This window comes from Euwallacea similis, chromosome 1 (genome assembly GCF_039881205.1).
Source record: "Euwallacea similis isolate ESF13 chromosome 1, ESF131.1, whole genome shotgun sequence".
Taxonomy (NCBI): Eukaryota; Metazoa; Arthropoda; class Insecta; order Coleoptera; family Curculionidae; genus Euwallacea; species Euwallacea similis.
Genome location: NC_089609.1, coordinates 3,279,130 through 3,299,985, shown reverse-complemented (window position 1 = coordinate 3,299,985; position 20,856 = coordinate 3,279,130). Strand labels below are relative to the sequence as shown.

Here is a 20,856-nt window from a genome sequence, read left to right as displayed (position 1 = left end):
TTTGCTGTACAAACGGCTCATTTGCGGGCATACATTTTTTTTTTTTTTAAGTTTGTATTGATGTCTCCCACCGCTCCTTGAAGTTTGTCGGCATACTTTTGGGACACCCTGCGTAAAAATCCAACATACCTTTCTTGAACAAACAATTTTTCTTAAGAATTGTCACCATTATCACACATTATCGCTATACTGAAAATGATAATATGCATATTATCACGGATTATCATTATCATATCACGGCATATTTTTCCTGTAAATTTCCGTAAATCGAGAAAATCCGGCAACACTGCCCATATTTATCTAATTACCAGGGGAACTGGCACACCCGCTGTATCCCGTCGCCCGTCTCTTACCGCACGCTGCTGTTATTGAACCGCGTGCCGCTAAACCAAGCAGTCGGTTAAAATACGTAGAATATCCACATAAAACGCTTGAGTCCATTGTTAAAATATCCCTGAGTGTTTTACAGTAAATTAATTTCGATTTGTGGAATTTTACAAAAAAAAAAAAATATGGGCGACGGTATAGAGTTCTACGACAGTACGCGGCTGATTTCGGAAGTGCAAAAAAGACCAGCAATATATGATAAGAATTCTATTGAGTACAAAGACAGGACAATAAGGGACAGAACGTGGAAAGCAGTTTGTGAGGCTATAATTCCAAATTGGTCGATTCAAGATGAAAAAAATAAATCTAGGACAGGTCAGGCAAACTACGTTATAATGGGAGCTAACCAGTCGTAATGAGACGGTTTTTATTTTTCTTTATTTTATTTCATTATGTACTTGATTCGTACGTGGTTTTTTACATTTTCCTGATTGATGAAGGTGTCGCAAAAGCCTCAGGTTGCAGTCTGTGGCCACAAAATTCTCGATATAGATTTACATAGAGCGAAAATTAAAAAAAAAAGGATTATATTTTCCCACTACCGTGATTAATTGGCGCTTTTCCGCAGGTAATTGCGTGGGAAATGAGTATTTCCCTGAAGCATGACTAAATATTCGCGCTATATTTTGGAAGTTTAAATGTGGCCTTTTCTCCGTTATCTATCTATATTTTCTGTTAAGCTCTATCCACTTCCTCATGCCAAATTGATGAACAAAACATTTACGATATTCGGTGATTTTAATTGTTACATGGAAAAAAAGCAGTTTTCTAAATCCATTTTTAAAGGTTTTACAGTTATTGAAAGGAAAATTTGCCTTTTTAACTATTTCCATATTTATCAAGTTCTCTTATCTTCCTTGTACCAACATGGATCATTAAGCTAATTATTCAACTAATATTAAAATCAATCGAGACTGGTTACTAAAGTGCGGAATTCTAGCTTATATGCCACATGTTAATTTGTACAGCAAAGTTATTTCGAATGTATATATATAAAGAAGTAGTAGCAACTCCAATATATTGAATGGTACACCCTGTATATTGTTGCACCTTTAGGTTCTCTATTTTCTTTTTTTCACGTCTGCTTAATAATTCCTATATCTGTATCCAGCGTTTTCGAAATATTAATTAATTTTGTTATACTTTTGTTAGAACCGTGGCTCTAAGATAGTCTCTGTCACAACGCGATCTGAATTCACAAAAAGCAAAACTTTCGGAGGTTCTTTCCGAAAGGTTCACGAATTTGCCCCATATTAAAAAAGTAGATTTACCTTGTACAGGGAGACAAAATTAAGGCTTTTGCGGAGAGACACTAAATCTGCCTAAAACACATTTTTGAAATAGAACATACCGTATATGAACAAATTTGCTGAAAAACAATAAAATTTTATTCAAAACAATGTGTCGTGTTCCTATATTTAAACCGTCATATTTCACTAATAGAAGCTCTATTTTCTCTAATCATTGGACTATTTTGGCATTTTTGTTAAAGTTGACTTTGAAACGTTAAGTTCTGAGAGCAATTGTGAATATTCGTTTCCACATATACGCCCTATCAAAGGTTTTGGGGCCACGCTAAAAATTATGCTCGAGCTGCAATTTTCGAATTGAGTGTAAAAAATACAATGACTCGAACCCAGAGCAGGGATGTAAATATTAAATTAAGTTTTATGACCATCTCGTAAAAAAATGCGTTATCCAACATTGTTACGGGCCAACCGGTTTTTAAATTTTATCCTTACTTTTGTTAGACCCTGTATAGAAATCCACTTGAGCAAAATTTGTGACATTTTTTATTTAGTATTTAGTAAATGGCACATAAAATACTATTTTAAGTGCTTTTGGAGAAACTTGCTCCAGGCGTGCGATAAGTACGATTAATTCTATTATTACCTCAGTTTCAACTTACCCTGTACATGTTTCATTTCATCTAATACAATTGACGTTAGTAGATACATTGATAAAAATCTTAAAATAACCGTCACTTTGTATGTAATTGAAATAATTCAAAACTTAAAAATGAACCTAAATTCATAAAATTGCTTTAGCTTTCGATAATTTTTGTTATCCTCATCAAGGTGCATGAGTTAACATGGTTATATCACTAAAAATACTTCAATTTTTTTATTCTTTTTTAACAATCAAGTCATTACCACCTTTCCGTCGCCCTTGGGCGATCTACTTTACAACGATACAAACATTACCACCCTCATGACCAAAAATTATCGAAAATTAAAGAGTCCTTATTAAGAATTTTTGTTTCCACCGCCCAGGACCGATAATTCAAGACTTCGTAGTCTCTGGTCTAACTAGTCGGTCAAAACAACCCTGTTGCTTTTCTGTCAGCAAAATTTCTTATCTATTTTATCTTTTTCAGCTCGCGAGGTTCAGCGAAAATGGAAAAATATCCGAGATTGCTTCAGAAAGGAACTAAATAATGATAAGAAATGCGAGGAAGGCTTCGGAAAACGAAAGCGACGCAAATACATATTTTATGATCACCTGCTGTTCTTGGTACCTTACATGCAGCCCATGGAAAAGAAGGATGAATCGGACTCACTGAAGCAATACTCGTCAGGGGATGATTGTGAGGACCGAGGTGAGGACACAAATGAAGAATGCAGTAATGAGTGCGAAAAAGCAAGGGCGATTCGCTGGACACATGGGGCTCAGCAGCATCCAGTATATTTATATAAAGATCCCACTGACACTGAAGCATCAGCAGTCCATGAGAGCACCAATCAGGAGCCTGATGAAGACAAATATTTTTTGTTATCACTACTTCCTACGATGCGAAACTTGTCTCCTGATCAAAAATTTGCTGCAAAAATTGAATTTCTGCAAATATTGCGAACTTTGTTATGTCCACCCTGTGAAATCACTGCAATTTCATCGGCAGCCAGTACATCGGATCACACCAGCAGCCAGGAACCCCACACCAACTTCCACACCCAAATCCCAAAAGAAGAGAAGGATAGCGACATATAAAATCCAAACGCCTTAAGATCAGGATATCCTCAGTTTAATTTTTTTAGAGTCAATAGATCAAAATCCTGACGTGGAAAATACTTCCACAGAAATAAAGAAACGATAAAATGATCTACCTATATTTCATCTTTCCTGTTTCTATTGAAACTAACCTCTGGGAAAAGTTATCAGGACATTGATTTTTCAGCTCTTAAAATACTGATTATGCTTGCGCCAGTTAATTAATGTTATGTGCGATCCTACAGAATCTCTGTTTATTATAAGTGTAGCATAAACTCAAACAAAATATTGAATGTTTTATAATTTTTTAGTTAAATACATGTAACTACGAGTTGAAACAATACACGTTGCTTAAAAAGGCCTCTTTAAACAACTTGTGAGAATCATAACCCTTGACCACTGGTCATCTATTCTAGCAACATGCAAAAAACCGCTCGGGTATTTCCCGATCTTGCACTCTGAAATATACAGGGTGTTTCGAATTGCGTTGTCAAAATTAAAATAGTTTATTACATTGATGAGTAGTTCTCAAACCCCCTGAGATAGAAAATATATTCTCCCAACAGTAATTGATTTGTCATGTATTAAATATGCCAGATAATAAAAAATTAAGAGTACTTTTTCATTCCAAATTCACCAGAGATTACAGGATTAATTTTCATTTTGAAAAAGAGTAGCGGCATACAATTTTTTTAAAATTCAGATTCATGTCGTTGGGTATATTACTGGTGAATCTAAAAAGAAAAATCATATTGCAAACTAAGCGTCTTTGATAATTAATAAATTTGCAAAAAATTTCAGCACCCTTTATCTCGAATTGTGGACAATAGTTTACTAATCAGGTTCATCGTATCGATGATCTCTCAGTCATTTCAACTCGATATCACAATTCATAAACACTCTGTAGAGTCCAAAAGTTCATAAAAATATTACTGGGTTCTTGGAATATACTTTTTATAACAACAATGTGTTTTTAATATGCAGTTTTAAACAATATTTAAAATAGTTTGTCCCATGGTACCAATAAAAAATAAGTAGAATAAAGCGTTATCATGAAGCCTATTGATATTTCATGGCTAACATACATTAGGCGCTACCCCTCTTACGTCAATGTCATATGTCTATTATGTCAAAAAATTCGGAGATTTTTCCTCCTTTTGACAATTTGTAAACAAAATAACTGGTAGGTAAAATATTTATTTACTTTTTTCTTCAATCATCTTGAAAAATTTAAGATATTTTTTCTCAAAATGGTGAAATAATGCAACGTTTAACCCTATTTCATGATTGCCGACAAATATTTCATATCTCTCACATGCGCAACATAGAATAATCGAAGCTATACAAATTCCATTTTTTTACAGTTGGTCATTCCAGCAGTTTACCCATCTCAACCACTTTCCAGCACCTAAGGACCGAAGCCCTAAAATGGTAAGCCCCAATAATTTCCATAGAATCATTGAAATAGAGCCGCGTTATAGGTTAAGTTTGTGAAAACTTGATCTTAAAGTTAGGAGCACATTAATAATTTGGTTGTAATGCATACTAATTTATTTTTTTGTAGCCACGAGAGCTTACAGAAATTAAGGATTTCCTTCTTACAGCCAGAAGGAAAGATGCCAAATGTAAGTGTTAATGTTCTTTTACATAAGGTCTTAGTAATTTTAATTCAATATCTCTCGTCATGAGTTCCAAAGAAAAGGAAATTATTTGACATTATATGCCTTAATCGTGTATCAATCGCGTTGTTTTTTACTCTGGAAATTTATAATTTTTGATTTAGCAATGGAAAATGTTTGAAAATTTTATGTAAAGAGTAAAACTTGTAGTCAAAAGACAATAACACCTAAGCTTGAGTTCATGAAATTACTTCAATACCTAAAAATGTATACATCTGTTAAGTTGTTTTTGCTTATTGGCAAAATTTTTATCAGATGGCAAGGCAAAGTTGAGTAACTATAAAAATCACACAAGATTAAAATCAAACTGTCATTGACCAGTGGTGTTAAGACAATGTATGGATATAAAAACACCTGAGTATTTTGATAAACCTTTTGTTTGTATCAAAGTCAAACTCCCAGTCTCTCAAAATTTCTCCAGATTGAGGAAATGTCAAAAATTTTTGACTTGAATTTAAAGTGCTTTAGAGGAAATGTGATAGGCAAGTGGTAAAGAACCCTCTGAGCATTTTTATGGAACCAGAAGTACTATAGTATTTCTTAATTGGAAAGTCAAAATGTAGCCTTCAACAGATTTTTCTAAATCTTCCAATTAAAAAAAGTTAAAAAGGGGTGTCATAAAGACCATGTAGGGACTTGTGCGATCCTAGAGTATGATTAATATTACATGGGGTTTTCTCATTACAGCTGTTAAAATAAAGAAGAATGCTGAAAACACCAAATTCAAGGTCCGCTGTTCAAGGTTTTTGTATACTTTGGTTATAACAGATAAGGAAAAGGCCGAAAAACTGAAGCAATCGCTTCCACCAGGTTAGTACAATTATTGACACAAATTATTTATGAATATGCCAAAAATAAAATTGCGCTTAATTCTATTTTTGAATTTTTAAAAGCATTTTTTATAAGTTCTTATACATATAACTATTTCTATTGGCCTTCCCCTTCATTAGATGGCGGGTACAATCTACGCAAGTCAAAAATCACTAATTAAAGAATATTAATCCTAAACATAGAAATAAGCTCCTAAAATCGTTTCCTTTTTGTTTCAGGTCTCCAGGTCAAAGAGGTGAAATAAAACCATTTTTTTAAATAAATGATAATTTAAGGTTGTCTTTTAGTAATAAATATCCCCACAAAGTTACAATTATTTAAGATAACTGCCTGAAGGTTCTTATATCAAATTTGTTATCTTCAAATTCCGAATCTGAACTGTGAGTTTCTAGAAGATTGTGTCCTTCTGGGGTCCTACGTTTCCTAAAAGTACAAGCGCAGATACTTTTAGTGATTCTCTTAACAAAATTTTTACTGAACCACATGGAAATATGTTTGGGGCAGTAAAATTTTTATATGTAATAGAATTCTGGGAAGATCTGGTAATATTGTTGTAAAAAATTGCAATGTGTCAGATCTACGAAATTTAAGTAGGTATCACAAAAACTAGAGACTTATCAGTTTTAAATGAGGAGAGTTCAGAATCGGTCGTATATGCTGAGGAGATGAAGCTTGACAAAATACTTTAAAAATGGAAAGTGACAATAAGATGCTTTATACATATAATCTTACCTTTGTTTAATGTTCTCTCTTAACTTATTTATTATTAATTTTAACAATAGCCCGAGAATGGTTAGTCCAATCCCTGTTGCTAAACAGTACAGAAAATAGTCCATTACATTATAATTCGAGGGATTTTTAATTTTCTGTACAAGGGGTTCCAGTGTAATAACTGGAAGTTCTGAGCTGCAAACCATTTATACAGAATTATGATTTATTATGCGATATATCAAAATATCTTCGGAATAAAGTAATTTTAGTAAAATCGCTCGGATACATCGATTTTGTTTATGTTTTGTCAACATTTGAAGCATTGAGTTACAAATGGTGAGTCGAAGAAAATATAACTGTCAGTGTTAAAATACAACCTCCCAGTTAAAAAAATCAAAGCTGATATACTTTTTTGAATCACCTTGTATGATTCAAAATAATTTTTAAATGCGTATAAAAGTAACGCTAAATCGACGCCTTCATGCGATCTTATAAAAATCGCTGTATTCCTAAAATTTTGTACATATTCCATTATAAATTATAACTCGATATTTGTTATTAAATTATACAATGTACAATATAAATATAATACAGGATGTTGAAGGTTTCCAAATGTTTACATCATTATTTAAATATTTAATTTGGGGATGTGGCATAATTTTATTTATGTACCAAACAATAGTTTTATGATAGGCTCCATTGAAATGAATAGGAAGTAATTTTTTCTTATATTCGGGCGATATTTAATACATTATTAGCATTGCATTTATCAAATAATATTATGTTAGTCCATCTTGTTGATCAAGCCAATTTCTGCGTCGCGGTTTTATCACGCATAGCCAACTTGACGTTAATAATAAAAAAAGCTTCCGATACAGAGCGTTCAATTAAAAAACGACTTCTAATTGGGTTTGGAAATGTAACGGAATGTCTCAGATAAGATAAAAGTAAAAATAGACGTTTTATCAATTTTTACAAGCAAATATACTGACCTATTTTCCGTAGTTAGAAAGTTAATTAAACCTTCTTGAATATCTTTCTGCAAATCACTACCTAGTTGGTGAAATACTGTTTTTCCTAGTGAATCTGCTAATTCGGTCTTGCCCATCTGCCTCAGTCTATGTTCCAGCACCTCGTGCGTTTCTCCTTTGCCTTCGCCTGTTTGGGAGTTCCAGTGATGCAAATGCTCAAGACAAGGAATGTCTTTTGGTACTTTTCTCTCTGAAAATCACAATAGAACCAGGTACGGCGAAGACAGGAAATAATGGCAGCATCTCCTTTACAGTGTCAACTCGTATGCAACTATTTCGAATCCTCAAGAAGTTCAGGTATATTAAACGAAACATCGGGAAAGAAATGAAAATATACTCTACTCTTTTTCCTGATCCGCAATTTTTTAATCATGTTTCCCTCGAAAGAAATTTTTTAGTGTTATTATTCTTAAAAAGTTTTACTCACCTGCTTGATCAAGTGCATTAGGCTGGTCAAAACTTTGAAAATGGGCAGCTGCTACTAGTTTACGACATTCTTCAGGTGTCAAATGATCGGCCAAATATTGCAGCTCAGCTGAATTTAAGTCAATTGTATTATAACAAAAATTCAAGCATAATACAAATATTAAGATTCTATGATTATTATTGGTCATTATAAATCTGGCTTGAATTTATGGTCAAATTACTACCTTAGTGGATAGGGATGATGTATCGTTTTTTGAAAAATTAAAAAAAACTAACACTAAAAAATGATTAATCTTTTCCAGCAATGATAGCAGTGACAACCGTCATTTGTAATCAAACTTAAAATTAAAATTAAAAAAAAATCAAGTTGTCTTATTTCGTCTAATGCTGGGTTTACATAACACGTAATGTGTAAGAATTAATCACAAAAAGTTAAAAAGATATGGATTTTCTATTTGGCTTTTAGAAAATTTTTGTCCTAATACCCGTCAAACTATTCATACCTCTCAACCTGCTCAAAGTATTTTTAGGTAATTTTTAAAATCTTGCAATTTCAAAAAGGATTGAACCGTACCTTGCACTGTTTTGAAACCCGTTTCAAGTCCGTTCAGAGTGCGATCCTTTAGTCCAAACCTAAAGAAATAAGGTACTGCATTTGAGTGATATTGGGAGGGGAGAAGTGTTCAGCAAGAAATTGTATGGTTTTTTGCAAATGTTATTAGACGTTTATTTTACATTAATACACGATTCTGGTGTGGTATACTTAATTCTAAAACTCTCAATTCCTCGATAAAGAAAGTAAAAAAATAATTTCCTGTTTTAAAAAAGAAATTGTAACATGTAACAAATTTAATTAATGTAAGTTTGGAATGTTTAGAACTTATACATAAGTAGGTACAATGAGTATGAAGTAAATAATAAAATAACAAAATACAAATTTTCAAGTAAATAAAAACTCCAAATTTTTACACTATGTGTTTCTCGCAAAAAATAAATTACACTTCTTCAGAGATCAAAATAATACTGAAGCAAAGATCGGATAATAATAAGGAACATAGCGACATTAGTATCGACCTTTTATTCTCTGTCTTCACTACTACCGTTGCCCATGTCTGTGTGTGTGTTAGCCAACGGATTATTATCTGGTATCCCTGCTATTTGTGTGCTTGTAATTTCGGAAGTTGAATCTTCTTGCGACTGATTAATATCTTCAAAACTGTTTGCAAATAAGCATTTTAATTGCCCCACAGTAACTTTCCCCTTTTCCCAACCACTCGAGTTTGAACTCGTAGCATTATGAACGGACTCTTCAATGGTGTTGCTTATTAAAAATTTATAGACAACTGTCGGTCTGAAAAGTTGAAAATATATATATGTGTAACTTCCAATAATACAAGGTTGTACTTGGTCTGGCCAATCCTATGAACTCGCCCTATCGCCTGTAATTCGTCTGCAGGATTTAACAAGGGTTCGAGAAGAATCACGTGAGTAGCTTCAATAAGATTCAGTCCTTTGGAACCCAGTCGAATTGGAAGGAGAAGGACAGTGATTTTTTGAAATGGGTCCTGAAATTGATGCCCCAAATTAACGGGAACTTGTTTCAATTTTGAGGTCTTACCTTAAACGTTTCTATTCGTTTTTCAAAGCTAGCAGTAGCATCAGCCAGTTCGACGTTGATGTCATTTTGCTCTAAGGCAGTTTTAAGTAACTTAAGCACCTGAGACCAGGCCGAAAAAAGCAAAACCTGAAAGTCATAGTTGATCGACAATTTTATTAAACCTTATTATTAATGTTTACTAGCCTTAACGTGTGGATCACTTCTCCTTAGCTTCAGCAATAACCTCAATACTGCATCAACTTTTCGTGAATAACTCCCAACGACGATGGTCTCTGATTCATCTAAAGGGTCATTTTTTGATTCTGAGCCGAGTCTGTTATTAATATATGCCACATCATGTAGATTGTGCTTGGCTCGACATACGCAGCATTGAATTTTAGTTTCAGCCTTCAAATTATAACCGTTTTTTTTATAACATATCGATTTCTGCAAAACAATCGGAACTTACTTTTGCGAATAAGGTTTGAAAACAGTCCATACAGTAAGTATGTGCACATGATAATATGGCCCAAGTATTTATGAGAGGGCTGCGACATACAGGGCAGGGATCTGGAGTGAAACCTTCAAACTGCTGCTGTCGAAGCGTTCCTATAAGTAGATGGTTTTACGGTCTAGGTTTAGGGTATCCAACAGTAATAGAAAGGGATTCGATCACCAGTTGGTATGTTAATAAAGGAAGTCTACATCGCTTTTGGTTCTTGTTACTATTTTAAAAGATGTTATCAACATTAAAATTTAATGCAGTGGATGGATGGTGAGGTCATATAAAGGGTATACAAATAATGGAGTTACGCGAAATTCATAGCATAAACTCTCACCCCTGTTGATGTGTTACAAAGAAATTTAATTAAGAATTTTCAAAACATCTCAGTTGGATTGAAATATGGACTGACAGACATTGTAAACCTTCAGGGAGGACGAAGAAAAAGAACCATGTTTGCCTCTGCAGTAATGCCTACCATTCGCATATAATCTCCACAGTATCTATATCTATTAGCATTTGCTACTTCATTCAACTTAAAGAATATTTCTTTTCTGTTAAAGAGTCTTTCTCAACACTCAAACATTTTCAATTAATTTGTAGCAAATCTAAACAAACCTAAATAATTTCTCGTTCCCAACAGTGCCTCCAAACGAGAATTCTGTCTTGTTTCCTCAGATCTTAAAATTAGTTCTTGATGGGGCAACTGTAATTATTGAAATTAGTCCAAAAACTATCTGGAAATAGCAGCTTAATAAATACCTCAGCAGGTGATATTAAATTGATATGTTCGCAATGACCAGGTTGGTCGTAGCTCAGATTTTTCAATGTTCTGTTGGCAGAGTCGTTCTTTTCGTTTCCAGTTTTAAGTTGTAGTCTAACTTTACAGATGTCGAGTTCATCTTGAGCGCAAATTTGTCGATCTAACAACGTCCACACTTTTCGAATTTCCTAATATATATCAAAAACTTGTATATAGGGTGTTTGGTTAATTTGAATATTTTTTATGGATTAAATCATTCTTTTACTTTTTTTAGAAACCGTCAAATGCACTTACTTTAAACTCTTTCTTCATCGATTCTATGATTCGCATATGAGTTTCACCATCTTGTATGCAGGTACCATTGAAGTTTTTCGACTTTAATAATCCCAATAAACCTATGTAAAGAGGAATTATTTTAATTAGTATTATACACGGTGTTTTCTAAGCATGTGGCAGAAATTAAAGGGAGTATTCCTTGGGTAAAAATAAGAAAGAAAAACTGCTTAACTCACCTCTAAGAATCAACTCTTCCAACCGCGGTTTCCAACTACCTTGCAAACTCCAATCCTCGGAGTCTTGAACCCTCTTTTTCATCGTGTAAAGCTTCAGTTCGTAATCCTTTAGTTTGACTATAAAGAAATAAATCAAAAACTCTTCGAAACTTCCTGAATGTTTCCATACCATTTGCCAAACAAACCGTGCACCTGCGAACCGTCTTTTTGCTCTTTTTGGATTTCTGCGGCCTCAAATGGCAATTCATCGCTTTTTCAACGACTCCGTGGCTTATCTGTATATGTTTTGATCCCGGAATTTCCTCGTAAAGGGCTTTTATTGCGTCGCATAATCGGTCACGAGACTCTTCCAAATCCTGATGCCAAACATATACTCTACGCAGCACAGTGCGACTGTTTTTAACTTTAATGCTGAGGAGAATTATTGTTAAATGAAAGGCTTACTACTTTGTGAGGGGCATTACCTTGTATCAAAAGGAACATTGGCGACTTCAGCTGCTATCTCTACTCTGCTGATTAAGTCAGTGTCCAAATTATTTGAAGAGACCCAATCGCACCCGTTTGAGTACCACTCACCAAATTTCCCACTTAGTTCTTCTTTATGTGTTATTATGCTGTTTGTCAATGCTGCGCATTGATCTATTCCGGACGCAGTCTGGAATATTGAATTTTAAAGGCCAAAAGATATTTAAAAAAACTTGAAAATTAAAATATGAAAAAATTAAATAATGGAGTAACCTCTCTGATTAGGCCATAATTAAGAATTATTAAATACTGTTTAACTTTTGCAATTTAAATAATGATAATATAACGGAAAATTTGTCTACTAATTTGAAACTAATACTGTTCTAGTTATTATTTACCTCTTTCATAAACTTCTCTATGTATTGTTTCTCCACTTTGGCACAATCTTCCCTTAAGGAGTCGTCCCGCAATGTGCGATCTTTAGGAGTGAATGAAGACAACACTTCAGCTAGATTGTGCATTGTATGTATCAAGAGCAACTTGTCTGAAACATTTTAGATAAGGCGCTACATTCTTTGATATACGTGGCGTTACTTACCTATAGTCAGTCTACCTTCCTTCTCTGCTTGAGAAAATTGTGAAGCCAGTTGTAATACTTTGCGATATTCGTTTACGGCTCCTTCGGGGTATTGCATTAAAAGGTGTAATCCAGCCAAACCTGGCAAATAGAATCTTGCTCGATATCTGGTTATATTACGTAATAAGTTAAAAATAAAAAGTATTATACAAGATGTTCCACTAAGATCAGCAAAGGGATACATCGATCGATTACGGCAAAATTAAAATGAGGAGAAATCTGAAAACTTATTAAAAACTAATCAACCCTGACCATTTTACATCTGGTGGGCAATATTAAGCCGAGGCATTGACATGCATGCGGCAAAACTTTTTACCGCACCTGAACTAACACGTGCGGTTAATATTTACTTTAACTTAGATCGCAAATTGAATGCAAACAACTAAAGAATGTGTTGCTTTTGCTCACACAAGCACTTGCACTCCCAAAAGGGACAAAATAGCCATTTAAAAATATATTTGTTACAAAATGTGATTTAAACAAAGATGGTGGAAAAATTCAAAAATTTTATCACATTCGGTGTGCGATTTTTCAATGTCTGAATTCGCTATAACTCACCATTAATAGACGAAATCATTAACCTCAAGCTCTCCTCACAGTCGCTTTTATTTCTTGCAATAAGGGCATCAAGTAGGTCCTTCATAGATGAGGTATTTTTCTTCAAAGACAGATACCTACCTTTTCCTCTCACTGAGGTTGGATCAGAGCATGCTTGTCTTAGAGCTAGAAGTGGTGCCATTAACTGGAAATGCATCTCATAAAAGTCATTGCAGGATAAAGTTATTGTATAGTTACATTTTTAAAATCTTTTTTATTCATTTTATCCAAAAATGTATCCGGGTCGTACTTGTTTGCGATTACCAAAAAGTTATTAGCACAAATCTCATGCTCACGCTGATAGAAGAACTTTTCCACTGCCGAAAATTCCAATATGTGTATTTCAGTACTTTGGGGCGGTATATTTATCTGACCAGAAACATTACTTAAATAATATTTTTTAAGTCACAATTCGGCATGAATTTACCTGACTCAAAACGCTTTTTTTAGATGTTCGCCACAGAACTTTGGATAGGAAATCATACATGGGTTCTGTAACCCCCTGTACAAATGGATTATATAAAATATAATTCCAAGTGTTGAAATCGCTATATGGCTGCATTTGAAGGTAGTCAATTAAGCCGAAAATATCTGCAACGAAAATCATTAGTCGCTAAAGGCAGAAAATAAATTGATCATTAATTGAAACGCAACAAACGAAATTTATGACTAATTTTAGAATTAGAGTTCTTCAAAACGGTTCAAATGATTTTTGAAACTCTAACAAACTAACAAAACGATGTTGTTAGGTCTTCAAAAATCATAGAGCCTAAGAAGTCAGTATAAACAAAAACATTGAAGAATTTAACGCCGTCAAATAATAATGAATAACAATAATAATAATCTAGGCAGAAAAAACGGCACCTATGTATAGAAATAGCATTGAGATTTTTCCGTTTAAGGTAGGTCCCAATTTATGAAAGCCGCTTTAATCTATGACGAACCTTGGAGAAAATTCGAAGATCTGAAGTCATAAAAAGACCAGATCAGCAACATAAAGAATTGAAATTGATCGCATTAACATAAAATGTTTCCAAGATTATTCGGTTTAGAGCAGTTCATTATTCAGAAATCTCTCCAACATTTATTAGGAAATTTAAAGAAAACTCACGAAACTCTAGCGACAAAACACAGGTAAATTCGCGAAATCGTAATCCATAACAGAGAAGATCAGTAGCATTTCAGTAACAAGAGGATGCAGCTTCTTTCCGTGAAACTTACGCTTGGGCTGGAAAACTGCTAATTCGCCGGAGTTAAGCCATGACCTCTTCCGCTTGGGGTTATCGTACCATACCCATTTCTCGCCACTAGTCACAATTTGATATAAAAAAGACTTTTTCTTTTGCCTAGGCAAAAGTTCTTGACAAATTTCGCGACGCTAGGCCTTGCCGACTGCAAGTGTGGCAACCACTTGCCTTCTTTTTGCATTTTCCCCAACGCATGTTAACGTTTTGCGATGGCCTGTTGACTTACATCAAACTATTCTGCTAGTTGTTACTGGTTTTGGTTGTTGTATTCTTCAAGAACAGCTTCAAAATCAGCATCAGAAAACGTTTTGGGCTTTCCTGAGCGCTCCGCGTCGTCCAAGTCGAAACTACCCGTTTTAAACTGCTTGAACCACCCCTGGCATATTCTTTCAATTACAACTCTTTCGCCGTAAGTTTCACACAAAATTCTGCAAGTTTTAGCCGCTGATTTCTGTCGGTGAAAGTAGTGGAGTATGCAATGTCGAATATGGGTTTTGTCAGGCTCCATTGTCGAACGCAATATTTCCTGGTTAACACAACAAAAATTTGCAATATTTACCCATCGTATCCTATTCATACCTATGTACCACATTTACAAAAATTATTAAAATTGGACATTTTATATGCAACATATAACAGTTTGAACACAACCGACAGATGTAGGCCTAATAACAATAATTTTCTATCTAAAATTCAAATAAACATTTCTGAGGTTATGTTGAAACAAACGCGGGAAACGTCAAGGAGAAAGACTCCAATTATCATTTTGTCTCTCTCTAAGTTGTACGGTCCGAGAGAAGGATAGGTGCTATATTACATATATCAACGTCTTTATCTGACTTTCGTTCCGACGTTTTCGTACTCTCTCTTACCTGTGATGACCCACTAATCTACATACCTTCAAGGCTATCTCCTTTTTAAATAGTACATCCCCTTTAAGAGACGGGAGGTGCTCGACAGTGGAATGTGTGGAATGTATGTAAGTTAAAGAAAACCGGATATATTCGGTTTTTAGGAGTGTTATTGTTTTTTTCATTAAAGGGACGCGACCATGTCAATATTAAAGAGGCTTTAAAAATAGTTTTTAATTAATTATCGAGAGAATTATAAGAGGTAAAAGTGTAAAACTTTATATGATTGAAATCAGCTTTAAGAGGGCTAACTACTGAGCATATAAATACTTGTCAACAAGAACTTAAACTTGTATTACTAAATCAAAATTTTCTGAGTTGCGGTAAAAATTGTGATTTTCCAGTGAATTTATTTTCTTTCTTTAAAACTAATATATACAGGGTGTTTCTTAATTTATAGGCATAAACTTGGGAAATTATACCTGAGGATAAGTAATTATTATTAGCGAAAAAAAGTGTAGTAAAACATTTTTAGTTTCGGAAATAGCAATTTATTTCAAATAAAAATAAAAGAAAAAAATGAGTATAAAAATATGCTGGAGCCATTGAATTTTGATGTGATTCGCTGTATGTTAGTACCATGTCCGTGAGTTCTTCGTTTGAAAAATAGTGCCCCATACTTTTATTCCAATCGCGTGAAAATGAACTCGAATTGAAAAGAAAGTACTGCTAGAAATACCAAACGTGTCGTCCTGACTTGTTTACTTTTTAGTTTTTATAAATAAAAAATTTCACCTACATTGAAAATCACGGAAATGACTTCGAACAGTGACTATGATAAATGAAATGCATTTTCAATTTTACGAAATTCAGATTCTTTTATTTTTACTTAAAATAAATTGGTATCTCCGAAGTTAAAAATGTTTTACTACATTTTTTTTTCACTAATAATCATTACTTGCCCTCAGCTATAGTTTCCCAAATTTATGCGTATCATTTAAGAATCACCCTGTATAGTGTGTAGAAGTGAAGAATTTCAAGTGTAACTTGAGACTAAATATTGAACAGTCTTAAGGAAGTCGAAATCTAGTTCTTAATGTGGCTTTCACGAGTAACGTTTGAAGTGTTGCTTGCTTTAATTATTCAACAGTCTTTTACCTGACAGTCCTTTAGTCATAGGAGTTCCCGTTACGGCCCACCTGTGAATAGCGGGGATTTTTCCCGCCATCAAAGATACTAAACGTCTGGGAGTTTCAACAGTTTGAGCTTCATCCAGGCAGAGACGCCACCAACGCATCCGGACCAGCGGACTACTCCCAGGCCAATATTTCCTCCTATTACGCAGACTTAAACTCTGACAAAGCACCCAATTAAAAAATATATATTATTATTCGCACATTTTTTTACCTGAGTAGTTTCCGTAAGTCTCATTTCTGACTGCAAAACCATGTAGGTGGTAATAACAATGTCATATTCCTGCAATTCTGTTGGATATACCGGGGTAGCCGAATAACCTTCGTAGTTTAACACTTTCAAACTATAAAATAGGTTTATTACATAAAATTTCACCCAATTCTAAATACGAAAATGTCATATACCCCGCTTTTAAGTGCGATTCCATTTCTCTGCACCATTGTTTTCTCAATGCGGCAGGAGCCACTATTAAGGTGGCCTTTGTATCGATGGGGTCAGATTTTTCCCAACACTGCGGACATTTGTAGGGCCCCAAACGTTTCTTCCATCCCAAACATCCACTGTGTTGTAACTTGCCGCACTCCACACATTTAACACTACCTATTCATATTGCAAAAGGTTCAGAGAGGTGTAAACATGCGACGATATGGCGAGTTTGGGATAGTAAATTATACTGCAATCTATTTTCTGTTATTTCGTATAATAAACATAAATTTCACCATAAATACTATTGAAGAAAAATCGCTATCTGCTCGTGATTGGGAGGAAAAGTATAAGAAGGTAATCAGTTGCTAATTATAAATTTTCCTGGGAATTTTAAGCATATTTTATCATAAAATACCCTATTCTGACTTACAGATGTTTTTGAGATATGATGCTTTATGTAAGCCTAGGGTGACCTGACCTTAAGTGAACCAATGATGAACATCATTAATAAAACGTCCTCCGAAGATCTGTCATAATTCTTTATGAGTATCATTTACTATCCACTCTCCCAATGCGCTATGAATTCAATAAATAATAACTACTGATTTTACCTGTTTCTGCAATACTGCCACATATACACTGAACTAGGCACTCTGGACGTCGAACTCGCGTTTCGGTGGTGCAATATTCTGCTAAAGTTCGATTGTAAATTGACTGCAAAGCTACAAAAGTGGCAGACTTCTGTCGAGGACCATTTTCAGTAACGGATGTATCTGAAGGCTGAACAAACAAACCTCATACATTAGAAACTCTTCTATTAAAGTTCACATACCTTTGCTTTCTTTGGGGGCACAATTTCCTCCAAGTGTTCAGAAGGCAATTTAATTTTCTTTGTTTGATTGATAATTACCAAATCTTTATCTTCTGTTAAAGAAAACTTTAATATCTAATTTTTACATAAAAATTATCAAAATGATTACCTGTAGGTGTTAAATTGGGCAGATTGTTGAACCTGTGGCATAAAATTAAAGCTAAAACTTCCACTGTTTTACCCAGACCCATTTCGTCAGCAAGAATCCCTCCTTTCCAATGGCTGTCAACTAGGGGTGGATCTAACTCCACCCATCCATCATTAACATCCAAATAAATATTGCATCCAGATTTCAATGTTATTTGTTTGTACAATGGGTGCATAGTATCTAAAATTACAATACTAAAAAAATTAATTCATTTCAGTTATTGTTCTTAAACTTGCCACTTTTATTAGCTTGAGTCTCCCTATATAACATCCATTTAAGAGCTTCCTGCTGATAAGGTCTTAAAACGGGCTTTAAAAAAGCAAGACATTCTTGTTTTAATGGAGGGTACTCATTAAAATCTCGCTTTTCAATTAATTTCACATACACCTGGTCTAGTTCATTTAGTGTAAAAGTTCTATCACTTTCAATTTCCATATTTTCTATGTCTGATCAAAGAAAATAATTAGGGAGCAGATACACAATTAATGTTATTTATGGCCTGTTACCTGTAATGTCGAGGTTATGAAACCTTTGAAAAACGGTAAGAATACATTTTCCAATAGGAGCTGTGAATTTTGGCAAAGGGATTGACTGCAGATATATTTTCACAAATACTTGCTGCTCCTGTGAGTAGATTTCAAAACAAAATATTTTTGTTTTCAGCAAATCTGCGGAAAAAATTTTTTTTAGAGCTAAAGCATAGTGATCTAATTAATTAGGTGTAAGATATTGTAAGAGTGGAAAGAAAGAGAGAGGAGGAGAAACGTTGCTGATAATTTCTGATTTAATTCTGATTATAATCAGAAAAAATAAGTTCACTATAAAATGGGAATATTCCTTGGTAAACTCAAGATGATACAATTGCCTACAAATTTTGGTTGCAACTGTCTACCCTTATTAAATACAGCTCTAATCAGGTACACATTTTTACTTCCAAACAGTAACTTGCCTGAAAATAATCAAAACATTGTATATTCACATGTGGCTGGCTTTCAAGAACCAATCCAGGCCCATATAGTGTAACATGAAAATGACAGAAAAAATTGTTAGTATTTATCAAGTAATGATAAGAAACTAAAGGGACAGGAAATCCAGGAAACTTAATAGTTCAGCCTAGAAAGAAAAATATAATAATTCATTTGCCCTACATCAATTGGATAAGACACAAAAACACTATAAGACTGTTGGAAATTCTTTTTCATGACCTGATTTAAAATTGCATGGTCCAGTGCAGTAGAGAAAAAATTATGAGGAAGGCAAACAATTATGGAGATAAACATAGTATATACTATACCTGTAGGAGAGAACTCATGGCTTTTTTTGACCTTTTATATGTTCCCGGCTTGTTCTGTTCAGTAAGACAAAATTAGATGTATTTATGGAGATCTGATGAAATAAGCATTGGCATTTTTGGGCCTACAATGCCATTGAAAAGATTTTAATTTTTATTAGACTATTTTCAATTTGAAAGGAAGAACAGTAGAGATGAAAGCCACCTTATTGGCAAATGAGGATTCAATTTGAACAGTTTTTGATCAATTTGTTTTTAATTGTAAACATTGTACAAATATTAAAACAATTCCGAATCATTTGAGGTCTGTAATCCTTTAATTCGAGGTGATCCACTTTAGGGCCTCTTCATTCAAGTACCCCAATTGAAATTACATGGCAAATTATCTATAAATTCACAAAACTTCCTCACCTTTGAATAATGCCACATCCTCAGACTCCTGAATAACTGTGCATTCATTACCTACACTTAAAATAATTGAGTTCTGGTCCTCATTACTCTTAAAACAGATTTTGCAAGATTGAATGGTATCTGCTATAATGCTGTTGGTAATCCCAATCTTAATTTCTCCCAAATAATACTGTTTATGGGATTCTTTGGCCAAAACCAGTTGATGATGAGAAGTGGTTTTATCTCTTGAAGGTCCTTTAGATCTCTTTTTCCGGTAGATAGGTATAAATTCTCCTATTGTGCTTAAACTTACGCTGCCCATGGACTGTTGCTTTGAAGTCGGAGTGTTTTTCGTTCTCATGATTTAAAAATTTTAAATGTAAAACAAAAGATTTAATTCAAATTTAAGGACTTATTTTCTTTTAAATAGCAATATTTTGGAGATTGGTCCTAGGAAAAATTTGAAAACAAAAACAATTTTTTCTTAGGTTATGTTTTATAACCTTGACAGAGGTGTCAGAAAATAAATTCAGACGAACAAAGATAACAATATGACAACATCGGAGTGAACTGACAGTATATTGACAATCACAGTTAACTAGATTGCACTGCACTTTTTGTGAAAAGGTGCACTTTCTAATGGAAAAGGTGCATTTTTTAATGGAAAAGGTGCAATTTTTTAATGGAAAAGGTGCAATTTTTTAATGGAAAAAATAGATTTTTTATGTAAAAAACTTCACAATTTTATAACTCAATGTCAAATCCGTATAATATATGTACTTAAATGAATAAGGATGTATCTAGAGACGAATTTTTTGTAGTACCTACGTTCCTATATGTGTTCCTGGATATGATTTACACCATCTATGACCAAATAACTGGTTATGCTGGCATTATAAAATGTACTAAAAATGTAATTAGCAGTTTCAAAAAAAGAGCCTAAATAATCAGTTTTTGGCGGTCATCTATGTATAAACACCGGCAACTCAGACAGGGAACATTTTGCAATCACACTTCATAGGAACTTTTTATCATGTTTTGTGAGGAGGAATCGAATTTTAAAAAACGTTAAACTTAATTGTTCTTAATTGTGACTAACCTTGTATACTATCCATTTAAAATTTCCTGGCACCTATATGTGAAGCCTCATTCAAGAACATCATGGAGGACCCATATCGGATCTATTCCAGGAGATTCTCGTTGCCATAAATGAATGGTGACGGTGAAGGGAGGGGACATATATCTAATCTGAACTAAGCAGCAATAATCTTATTTATATGACAAAGAAACCGGGATTTTTTAGAGCCGCTCT

General features: G+C 33.9%; 4 protein-coding genes across 4 annotated transcripts; 2 read left to right on the top strand and 2 right to left on the bottom strand.

Moving 5' to 3' along the window:
• Positions 1 to 333: 333 nt before the first annotated feature.
• LOC136411109 (uncharacterized) lies at positions 334 to 3,731 on the top strand. Its single transcript, XM_066393545.1, has 2 exons — positions 334 to 702; positions 2,765 to 3,731. The coding sequence occupies exons 1-2, from the start codon at positions 513 to 515 to the stop codon at positions 3,373 to 3,375; spliced, it is 801 nt and encodes a 266-aa protein (XP_066249642.1). The 5' UTR covers positions 334 to 512; the 3' UTR covers positions 3,376 to 3,731.
• Positions 3,732 to 4,646: 915 nt separating this feature from the next.
• RpL38 (ribosomal protein L38) lies at positions 4,647 to 6,163 on the top strand. Its single transcript, XM_066395200.1, has 4 exons — positions 4,647 to 4,806; positions 4,940 to 5,000; positions 5,742 to 5,864; positions 6,104 to 6,163. The coding sequence occupies exons 1-4, from the start codon at positions 4,804 to 4,806 to the stop codon at positions 6,127 to 6,129; spliced, it is 213 nt and encodes a 70-aa protein (XP_066251297.1). The 5' UTR covers positions 4,647 to 4,803; the 3' UTR covers positions 6,130 to 6,163.
• A 39-nt stretch (positions 6,164 to 6,202) lies between these two features.
• LOC136413602 (uncharacterized) lies at positions 6,203 to 8,275 on the bottom strand. The gene is made up of 4 exons (XM_066397276.1): positions 8,055 to 8,275; positions 7,589 to 7,817; positions 6,618 to 6,791; positions 6,203 to 6,308 (listed from the first exon to the last, which is right to left on the bottom strand). Exons 1-4 carry the CDS (start codon positions 8,239 to 8,241, stop codon positions 6,203 to 6,205), a joined length of 696 nt encoding a protein of 231 aa, XP_066253373.1. The 5' UTR covers positions 8,242 to 8,275.
• Positions 8,276 to 8,925: 650 nt separating this feature from the next.
• LOC136420104 (E3 ubiquitin-protein ligase SHPRH) lies at positions 8,926 to 20,015 on the bottom strand. The gene is made up of 25 exons (XM_066406874.1): positions 19,566 to 20,015; positions 18,370 to 18,531; positions 18,096 to 18,309; positions 17,825 to 18,057; positions 17,677 to 17,768; positions 17,456 to 17,624; positions 16,823 to 17,018; positions 16,632 to 16,761; positions 16,383 to 16,578; positions 13,554 to 13,717; positions 13,325 to 13,495; positions 13,088 to 13,271; positions 12,491 to 12,610; positions 12,291 to 12,436; positions 11,892 to 12,082; positions 11,597 to 11,838; positions 11,428 to 11,544; positions 11,210 to 11,310; positions 10,915 to 11,103; positions 10,771 to 10,858; positions 10,120 to 10,259; positions 9,855 to 10,058; positions 9,672 to 9,797; positions 9,458 to 9,618; positions 8,926 to 9,404 (listed from the first exon to the last, which is right to left on the bottom strand). Exons 1-25 carry the CDS (start codon positions 19,903 to 19,905, stop codon positions 9,131 to 9,133), a joined length of 4,350 nt encoding a protein of 1,449 aa, XP_066262971.1. The 5' UTR covers positions 19,906 to 20,015; the 3' UTR covers positions 8,926 to 9,130.
• Between the last annotated feature and the right edge of the window lie 841 nt (positions 20,016 to 20,856).

What these genes read in the sequence shown, in the direction of transcription:
- LOC136411109 (XM_066393545.1), top strand. Translation starts at nt 513, where the DNA reads ATGGGCGACGGTATAGAGTTCTACGACAGTACGCGGCTGATTTCGGAA. An exon ending in AAAAAATAAATCTAGGACAG is followed by an intron (nt 703 to 2,764) that starts GTCAGGCAAACT and finishes TATCTTTTTCAG; the next exon opens with CTCGCGAGGTTCAGCGAAAA.
- RpL38 (XM_066395200.1), top strand. An exon ending in CAGAAGGAAAGATGCCAAAT is followed by an intron (nt 5,001 to 5,741) that starts GTAAGTGTTAAT and finishes TTCTCATTACAG; the next exon opens with CTGTTAAAATAAAGAAGAAT. An exon ending in GAAGCAATCGCTTCCACCAG is followed by an intron (nt 5,865 to 6,103) that starts GTTAGTACAATT and finishes TTTTTGTTTCAG; the next exon opens with GTCTCCAGGTCAAAGAGGTG.
- LOC136413602 (XM_066397276.1), bottom strand. Translation starts at nt 8,241, where the DNA reads ATGACCAATAATAATCATAGAATCTTAATATTTGTATTATGCTTGAAT. An exon ending in TAATGCACTTGATCAAGCAG is followed by an intron (nt 7,818 to 8,054) that starts GTGAGTAAAACT and finishes TGTGATTTTCAG; the next exon opens with AGAGAAAAGTACCAAAAGAC. An exon ending in AGAGAGAACATTAAACAAAG is followed by an intron (nt 6,309 to 6,617) that starts GTAAGATTATAT and finishes TTGTACTTTTAG; the next exon opens with GAAACGTAGGACCCCAGAAG.
- LOC136420104 (XM_066406874.1), bottom strand. Translation starts at nt 19,905, where the DNA reads ATGAGAACGAAAAACACTCCGACTTCAAAGCAACAGTCCATGGGCAGC. An exon ending in GCCCAATTTAACACCTACAG is followed by an intron (nt 17,769 to 17,824) that starts GTAATCATTTTG and finishes TTTCTTTAACAG; the next exon opens with AAGATAAAGATTTGGTAATT. An exon ending in TGCCCCCAAAGAAAGCAAAG is followed by an intron (nt 17,625 to 17,676) that starts GTATGTGAACTT and finishes TTGTTTGTTCAG; the next exon opens with CCTTCAGATACATCCGTTAC.